At 44.7% G+C, this 10,012-nt stretch overlaps 1 protein-coding gene across 1 annotated transcript; it reads right to left on the reverse strand.

The window, feature by feature from the left end:
• Positions 1-3,757: 3,757 nt before the first annotated feature.
• Positions 3,758-8,569, reverse strand: TXNIP (thioredoxin interacting protein). Its single transcript, XM_063947143.1, has 8 exons — positions 8,174-8,569; positions 7,068-7,140; positions 6,813-6,960; positions 6,399-6,501; positions 6,025-6,281; positions 5,766-5,925; positions 5,485-5,636; positions 3,758-5,363 (listed from the first exon to the last, which is right to left on the reverse strand). Exons 1-8 carry the CDS (start codon positions 8,421-8,423, stop codon positions 5,331-5,333), a joined length of 1,176 nt encoding a protein of 391 aa, XP_063803213.1. The 5' UTR covers positions 8,424-8,569; the 3' UTR covers positions 3,758-5,330.
• Positions 8,570-10,012: the final 1,443 nt, after the last annotated feature.

Raw genomic sequence — 10,012 nt, forward strand, 5'->3', positions numbered from 1 at the left:
CTTCTACACATACATGTCTCAGTGCTGTGCATCCCATGCATACCTCTTCTACACATACATGTCTCAGTGCTGTGCATCCCATGCATACCTCTTCTACACATACATGTCTCAGTGCTGTGCATCACATGCATACCTCTTCTACACATACATGTCTCAATGCTGTGCATCCCATGCATACCACTTCTACACATACATGTCTCAGTGCTGTGCCCTCCATCTATACCTCTTCTACACATACATGTCTCAGTGCTGTGCATCCCATGCATACCTCTTCTACACATGCATGTCTCAGTGCTGTGCATCACATGCGTAACTCTTCTACACATACATGTCTCAGTGCTGTGCATCCCATACATACCTCTAATACACATACATGTCTCAATGCTGTGCATCCCATGCATACCACTTCTACACATACATGTCTCAGTGCTGTGCCCTCCATCTATACCTCTTCTACACATACATGTCTCAGTGCTGTGCCCTCCATCTATACCTCTTCTACACATACATGTCTCAGTGCTGTGCATCCCATGCATACCTCTTCTACACATACATGTCTCAATGCTGTGCATCCCATGCATACCTCTTCTACACATACATGTCTCAATGCGGTGCATCCCATGCATACCTCTTCTACACATACATGTCTCAGTGCTGTGCATCCCATGCATACCTCTTCTACACATACATGTCTCATTGCAGAGTCCTCCATACATACCTCTTCTACACATACATGTCACAGTGCTGAGCCCTTTTCTACACATACATGTCTCAGTGCGGTGCGCTCCATGCATACCTCTTCTACACATACATGTATCAATGCTGTGCATCCCATACATACCTCCTCTACACATACATGTCTCAGAGCTGTGCATCCCATACATTCCTCTTCTACACATACATGTCTCAGTGCTGTGCCCTCCATCTATACCTCTTCTACACATACATGTCTCAGTGCTGTGCATCCCATGCATACCTTTTCTACACATACATGTCTCAGTGCTGTGCATCCCATGCATACCTCTTCTAAACATACATGTCTCAGTGCTGTGCATCCCATGCATACCTCTTCTACACATACATGTCTCAGTGCTGTGCATCCCATGCATACCTCTTCTACACATACATGTCTCATTGCAGAGTCCTCCATACATACCTCTTCTACACATACATGTCACAGTGCTGAGCCCTTTTCTACACATACATGTCTCAGTGCGGTGCGCTCCATGCATACCTCTTCTACACATACATGTATCAATGCTGTGCATCCCATACATACCTCCTCTACACATACATGTCTCAGAGCTGTGCATCCCATACATTCCTCTTCTACACATACATGTCTCAGTGCTGTGCCCTCCATCTATACCTCTTCTACACATACATGTCTCAGTGCTGTGCCCTCCATCTATACCTCTTCTACACTTACATGTCTCAGTGCTGTGCCCTCCATCTATACCTCTTCTACACATACATGTCAGTGCTGAGCCCCCTTTTCTACACATACATGTCTCAGTGCTGTGCATCCCATGCATACCTTTTCTACACATACATGTCTCAGTGCTGTGCATCCCATGCATACCTCTTCTACACATACATGTCTCAGTGCTGTGCATCCCATGCATACCTCTTCTACACATACATGTCTCAGTGCTGTGCATCCCATGTATTCCTCTTCTACACATACATGTCTCATTGCAGAGTCCTCCATACATACCTCTTCTACACATACATGTCACAGTGCTGAGCCCCCTTTTCTACACATACATGTCTCAGTGCGGTGCGCTCCATGCATACCTCTTCTACACATACATGTCTCAATGCTGTGCATCCCATACATACCTCCTCTACACATACATGTCTCAGTGCTGTGCATCCCATACATTCCTCTTCTACACATACATGTCTCAGTGCTGTGCCCTCCATCTATACCTCTTCTACACATACATGTCTCAGTGCTGTGCCCTCCATCTATACCTCTTCTACACTTACATGTCTCAGTGCTGTGCCCTCCATCTATACCTCTTCTACACATACATGTCACAGTGCTGAGCCCCCTTTTCTACACATACATGTCTGTGCTGTGCATACCGCTTCTAAACATACATGTCTCAGTGCAGTGCCTTCCATACATACCTCCTCTACACATACATGTCTCAGTGCTGTGCATCCCATGCATACCTCTTCTACACATACATGTCTCAATGCTGTGCATCCCATGCATTCCTCTTCTACACATACATGTCTCATTGATGTGCCCTCCATCTATACCTCTTCTACACATACATGTCTCATTGATGTGCCCTCCATCTATACATCTTCTACATATACATGTCTCAGTGCTGTGCCCTCCATCTATACCTCTTCTACACATACATGTCTCAGTGCTGTGCCCTCCATCTATACCTCTTCTACATATACACGTCTCAGTGCTGTGCCCTCCACGTATCTATTGTACATATAGGTCTCAATGCCCTGCCATCCACATATACTTACCTCCATATGCACGACATGGTATACCCACATTTCTCTTCTACACGACTCATCCTATGCCCTCCACACACAGTACAGCTCAATGCCATGTGCCCACATACACAACTCAATACTGTGCTCTCCATACCACTCTTCAAATGTATGAAGGGCACAGCACATGCATCACTTCTACACACCATACAAAGTTACGCCCTTCACATACATGTCTGATGGCTAAGCCCTCTACATACACATCTAACACAGAAAGCTACCATTGTACAATACCAGCTCATAGTGTATGTAATATCCTACACTACCTAGTATGCTATATTTTGGCAATAACAGATGGAAAACGCCTAAAAAAAATGACCGCTTGTATTATCATCATCTTTTCTAGGAGAGATTTAAACACTCGATGTGCCACAAATGTGACCACTGGGCTGCACAGTGAAGGGCCCCATACACTACGATATGTCCGAGACTGAAGACCGAGGCGATTTCCCTTGAACTGCCCAGCAGCTTCCCGGGGGCAGGATCACATACGATACATTGTATGCGGTCCTTTATATCATATGCGATTCCAGCCATGACTGCGGGATGAGACTTATCACGAGTGCAGCGCTACCGACCTAGTGGCTCCGATGCTCACGGGAACACACATCGGATCGGATGTAAAACAATTCTATCCCCGGATAATTGTCTATGAGCATCATTCTGATGTCAAGTTCAACAGTCACTTGATCTATTGGGATATTTGCCTTCCTCCATTTATGCTGTTTCTCTAACGGTGGGTGGCGTGATGCGGGGACCTCTATAGGCGGTACAGTAGGTGATTGCCTGAGTGTATGAACTGGCATTATAACGATAGCAACAGAACTTTGTTCCCTCTAGCTGCAATATTGCAGTTCTGTGGTCCTATTGCCAAGTACGGAAATGCAGCCTTAAAAAAAAAAAAAAAATTTACAGCACAATTCATACAGTCAATTCTCTACCATAAATGTACACTAAAAGGAGATAAAGATATTTCCTTATTAAGAGTTATTGTAAATGGGGTCCAACACTTGCCGATTGAACCCATTCTCCAATTCTACAGCAGATATATCCCTAGTCGTTGCTCCCAGGTTGAGTGGAAGGTTATGCAGAGACTACAACCTCAAAGTGGCCCTGCATACATGGATTATTCCACCCTTAGTGCCGACATTCATCCAGAAGAAGTTTTTTTTGTCAACTTTTATTTAGAAAACAAAGATCCCCAAAATGGGGCAAAATATCACAGTACAAAATATAAAAAAAAACTCTTTTAACAGATATACAAAAAAACCATGACATGGAACAATTTTTACAAGATCTCCTTGGTGCAAGCATACATTCTCCAAGGAGCTGTGTATGAGCAGTCACACAGACACAGTGCGAAGGTACAGTACATAAAATAAGTGCATCCTTTAAAAAGTTACAATACTTTAAAAAACAGGCAGACATCTAAACGACAAAAGATTTCGGTTGAGACTGTTTACACGGAGTAACCGTGCAAGCATATACTGTAACACGGCAGCTGTTACCACTGCCACATTTCTTCGGTTTCATTCCCATAATCCTTTAACTCAGAACTACGGCATGGAAACCGTTTTCTCCAGGTGATGCTTGCAAGGTAACCAGCGATAAACAATCCAAAACCAAAGTGCATTGAAATTAGTATGGCTTTTTACACTGCAGCGATCTTAATTTTTGGAAAGTCTTAAAAAAAAAAAAACATGCAGCTTGCCCGTGTTACTGTATGGAGTAAGCAACCCATTGCAAGTGATTACTTCTCTAGTGGAGCTGGGCCTAGATTCCCTTTATCGCAATTAAGCTTAATGGAAGATCCATCAATGTTCGCCTTTGCAGCAGTCAGTTTGCGGTTAAAGAGACATGATAGAATAGGCTTAATAAAAAGACCATTTCTGCTACCGTACAAAACGTTTACTGGTTGCAGAAACCTGGAAGACTTTCAAACAATGCAACAGAGCCGGAGTGTAGTGGTGAAATCTCCCGTCAATCTCAGCTCATTAGCATTACACATATTGACATACAACATCAAAAATAGTGAACACTGCGTTTAACTAATACGAAAACAGCACTACTTGTCAATAATACAAAATGCTTGTTACAGAATCAAATCAAGCAGCATATACTATTTTGGATATGACTCTTCTAGGAGCTGTGCTACAGATTTCAGGCCTATACCTGGCAAAAAAAATTAATATGCACATCTTGCATTAAGGATGGATTGCTTGTCACCCATACATTTCGCCTCTGCAAGGGAAAGAAGCATTTATAAAGCTAATCAGCTCTCAGTTGGAATGATACCTGGCTTGGAGTGACCTCTCTCCTTTAAAAAAAAAGGCACCAGAATATAAAAACCATGGCAGATTTGCACATTGCTCTTACTAGACTGAAATACTTTGACTCATGAATAAATATAAAAAAAAAATTAAAAAAATTCGACCTTTGCATTACAAGACTATGAAACCATACATCTAAAAAGGGATGCATACGTTTGGTAACACGTCAGAATCCACACTGTACTCTTGACCTAGAATCGACTCTTCCATCTGCTGTACATCCCCCCCGCAAACCTACATAGTGGTGGTAGTGGTGGTGGGGGGGGGGGGAACAAGCCTCTCTCTACGACTTTGCATTGTGATGGCACATCAGAATATGGACAGTCTTTGGACAGCCAGCAAGTTTGACTTTGCGTGTTCAGTCCCTTGACATGAACCCAAAAGATAAGGCCATATGAAGTCAAGACAGGGTTGCTTGTTAACACTGCTTTTATAAAGTTCAGAAAAAAGAAAACAGCCAAATGTTTCTTGTTCTGCCTAATGCACGCAGGTGTTTTTGTTGGCATCAACCTGGGGGAGAAGACGAGAAACCATTTAATGAGTGGCAACACTAAGGACCAGACTCCAACAAAGATCAATCCACGTTATGCCTAATACAAGAACAAAGATGAAGGTGGCTTTAGACACTTACCTCTGTGTATGTTGGAGGTGGCATGAATTTGAACTCTGGAGCATACATGAAGATAGGGCTGTCGCAGATATTGTCCAGCTCATCGATCAGAGGAGCTGTTGGGCTCTCCAGCCTGTGGTCTTCACGGACAATGTCCAAGTAGCATGGTGGTGCTGGGGAAGGACAAACAATGGTAAATATATCAACTCTGCACAGAATTCAGTCAACGAGGTGACGATCAAGAAAACAAACAAGCAAACCAAAAAAACAGTTTGACAAAAATGTCAGTCTTCAAAAATTACCTTCAGGAGTTCCAGGTATGTTCAACTCTATCCAGCTCATTTCTGAACTTGCTTGACTAGCCATGCTTGAACTGCGGCTGCTAAAACCAGACGAGCTGGAGCCAATCACAAGAGGCAAGTCCAGAATGACTTTCTTTGCGCCAGGAACGCTCACATAGACCTATTGTGAACAACAAAATTAGTCTCAACGGCCACTGAATGATCATTTACATTGTTTAAGCACAAGGGAACAAGCCATAAATAATGGAAGAAGACCTACCAATAAAGAGTATTCCACTCGCAGGATGTTACACCCAAGGATAGACGGCTTGAGCTTTGGGACGCGGATGCTCTTTCCTCTCCAAGAGTCGGTCATGCCAGAGATGATGTGACCTCCCCTCACGCTGCAGAGCTTTTGGGTGAAGACTTTGGTGAGACCATTGGCCAAATAAGTGTGTTTGGCTACGATGGCAGCTTTGGGGACCACGATACGAGAGCAGGTGTTCTCAAAGTCGGCAGAGATGCATATGTCATCTCCTAGAATGAGCAGAGGAGCCAATGATATTAGTGGGTGAAGCAAAATCTGCAAATCTGCATATAGATCTGTAAGCTCAACATATTGGGCCCAAGCGTCCTACTATAAAATAAGCTCACCTTCGCAGAATCCTTTCCTGTTGATGCTGGCACTCATGGTGATGTGGCCATCGGGAATGAACAAACAGGTCATCTTCTTGTACTTCTTGCCAGAAATCGGAGACTGTAGGCAAGAGAAACACGGTTATTTCAGCTCCACTGAACAGGAGAACTATCAGGACAGTGGTATGACTAATTGTGGAGACCTTTTGACTTCTGGTGTTAATCCTTAACACAAATTACTAAGGTACACTGTTGTTCTACAGAGATCCTGACCCTGCCAAGGTATACAGACACTGCCTCTGGTCTAGCACTTATCACAATATAGAAACAGCTCTATTTTAAACACATTTAGAAGACTATACGTGCCCTCTTCAAGTTAAAAAGCCCTTATTATGGTCAGGCAGAAACATCACCAGCTAAACCAATTCTTACCATTAAGTCTGGGGTGTTCACATCCACAAAGTCAACCACTTCAAATTTCTTCTGCACCTCCTGGGCTGGGTGAGACGGTCGCTCAAGAAAAGCTTTGACCCAATATTTCACGGATCCATACTTTCCCTTGAATGTGCTCCCCAGGGGGCTGTAAACGGATGACAAGAACACGGTCAGACCACAGACCTGGTTTTCCCAATAATGACTTTCACAATAAACAATAGACTGCAGGACGCAAACAGGACACAGACTTACCCTTGAGGTAGCTCAAATCCAAACTTGTACTCGTAACGGTTCCCAGGTCTCAGGATAACGGACCCATCAGAATCTGTAAAAAATATATTTTTGCTATAACACTGCTGTTTAAACATCATTGCTTTATAAAGAGTTACCAAACTTGCAGAATTCTACACACACAGAAGGGCCCGCTGCTTTAATAGAGGAGACCAAAGTGGTCTTTTGGCCGCAGGTCAATGACTGGATCAGGATATTACAAATTCTGCCACCAAAGCATAGAAAAGACCATAGATCTTTGCTTCTGCCAAAGGACAGTGACATAACGCCCCAAAGGCTCATCATTAGGTCTCATGTATACAGTACGCAGTACACTGCAGCATGCCGCCTTACAATATACACATTAATAGAACCACAGCATTCGCTTATTATAGTTCATAAACAACAATGACAATTATTCTGGTAAAACGCGTCTTAGTGCAGATCTGCTACACCAGCAAATGTAATAGATAAGGTACCAAAATCCCATTGAACCCTGTAGCACACGACACATCGCCAGGTAACATACCAAACATGAGACAATCCTTACAGATAGTAAATCTACTTCATACTTGTGATTTGCATTAACCAATGATATCCTAGTACAAATTCTCAGAGAGCATAGATTACATTGGTACAGGTATCTATGTAAATGCGCTCATACATTAGACTGCTACGCAATGCGTCATGAAGTTAAAGGGACCAAGTCCCACTGCCAGGCATGCTACTAGGTGTTGTAGTACAAGCCCATTATATATATAGTATAGAATGCAAGCAAGGGATGTAGCCACAAGTCAACAGCTACAGTGTATGCTGGTTCTTGTAGTACCCCTCCTATCCACGATAGACAGTATAAAGGATACAGGTTGGAGGCAATAGCAGAACTGTAAGTCAAAGCTGGGGCTTGTAGTACCCATAACAAATGCATTATATATAGTATAACAACTACAAGTCGCAGGCAATCGTGGAAACACAAGACTAAGCTGCAGGCCATGCTGGTTCTTGTAGTACTCCCCCCACCACCACACACATGTCCACTGACCATGCAGAACTGCCCCTTCCCTGGCACCCCCAGAGGCTGCTCTCACCAGTGGGCTGGTCCTCCATCTGCAGGGTGTCCTCGTATCTCAGGTACTCCATCTCCTGCTTGCAGTGGTGGGAGCCCGAGGACCACAGCACCTTGGCCACCCCACAGGCCAGCAGGCGGACAGCCGTCACCCGGGTCACCTCGGCCACCTCCAGCAGCACCTTGCCGGCCACCTTCTCCCCCCCGCAGTACACCTTGTCAGGCTCGGTGAAGGACACCTCGAAGCACTTGATTTTCTTAAAGACCACCATGGTGAGTGTGTGAGAGTAAGGCAGCGGTGGTGATAAGGGGCTGGCACTACTGTATGTGTTACTATGGCACTGTCACACGAGCAGCGGCGCTTCTCTCTCCTTAGCTGCCAGCACCAGTCTGCGTTTGTAAACAAGAGCCGGAAGCGCCCTTATATACTCTGCCCGACCGCCGGGTCACGCCCACGGACCGCCCAGGCCCGGCCCTCCACGTGCTCCCAGCGCCGCGCTCCGTGCTCACCTCGTGCACAGGCTCCCCATTGGCCGGCGGGCGACGGTTCCCGAAGACCCCAGCCAATGGCCGGCTCCGGAGCGGCGCGTGGACAGAGCGTGCAGGCCGCGGGAAGACTGACGGGGCGGGGCCCAGGTGCTACTGCTGCTGCTCCTCATTCCTCGAGTTGTTTGTGTCTCAGAGACTCTGAGATGACTGACTCTGAGGGAGAGAGGAGGAGGAGGAGGGAGGGGGGTGATGCTGGGTGTAATAATAATGTGTGTGGGAATAATAACAGGGACACACAATGAACCTTGCCCTGCTCTCCTTGTTGTTTATGGCTGGCACACACGGAGAGCCTCATCACACTGCAGGGGAAAGAAAAGTGAAAATAACCACCCTGGCCAATGGCTTGTACTTGATAGTGACACTTCTGTCAGAGATTAGTGCACAGTGTCGTGTCATATATGGCCAATCATGAGATCACTACTTACAGTTTACATAACCGAGCAATAATTATTGGTATATAATCTGTCAACTAAAAAAATAAATTATATATATATATATATATATATATATATATATATATATATATACACATATACACACACACACACACACACACACACACACACACACACACACACACACACACACACAGATCCCCTTGCCTCCCCCCCTCCCAACAACTGGGAATAGTAATGTACAGATTATATGGAATCGTAAATACAGGTTCCCCACCACTGCCACTCAGTAACTCATCAGTTCTTATCTATCCATCCACACATACAGTATCCGTGGTAGAGTAAGCCATCAATGGGATAACCATCACAGTTGAACGCTTTTTAGCCATCAATGGTTAACCCATATTGGGGTTTGTGAACCATTGATGGGACCCAATTGCACAGACGACGGCCACTGGCTGACACTGTACCTCCACACCCGATTTTCGGCACTATTTAGCATTGGTGTCTGACCACAAATGGTTGCTACATGCTTGGGATAGACATGAGAATATCCTTACAAAGTACTAAGGTGGGTATCGAAATTAGCTGCTGTTAATTGCTGCAGCTAATTGTCTCACCAGGGGCTATCCAATTAGCCCCGATAAGCCAAAGTGAGCCACCGCTAATCAGTGATTTTATTTCGCCTGCCTCAACCAAATCCCTGGAAACAGCCCCGTTTTCACCTAAAAAGGAGGCTGTTTCTACAGAAAACACAGAGGTTTCACTAAACCCGTGTGTTTTTGGGAGAAAATGTGTTTTTTACAGGTGACCAAATTGGATAACCTGTAAAACATTATGTGATAAACATCGGGAAAAATTGTGGAAAAACTTATTTTTTCTGTGCCGTAACTAGGTGTGGGCCAGTGGTGCGCTGC

This window comes from Pseudophryne corroboree, chromosome 12 (assembly GCF_028390025.1).
Source record: "Pseudophryne corroboree isolate aPseCor3 chromosome 12, aPseCor3.hap2, whole genome shotgun sequence".
NCBI classification, from domain to species: Eukaryota; Metazoa; Chordata; class Amphibia; order Anura; family Myobatrachidae; genus Pseudophryne; species Pseudophryne corroboree.

Bases quoted from the DNA above. Each gene is read 5' to 3' on its own strand.
- TXNIP (XM_063947143.1), bottom strand. From the start codon at position 8,423: ATGGTGGTCTTTAAGAAAATCAAGTGCTTCGAGGTGTCCTTCACCGAG. The intron at 7,141-8,173 runs GTGAGAGCAGCC...TATTTTTTACAG, and splicing joins GATGGAGGACCAGCCCACTG to ATTCTGATGGGTCCGTTATC. The intron at 5,926-6,024 runs GTAGGTCTTCTT...TGTTCACAATAG, and splicing joins GAGTGGAATACTCTTTATTG to GTCTATGTGAGCGTTCCTGG.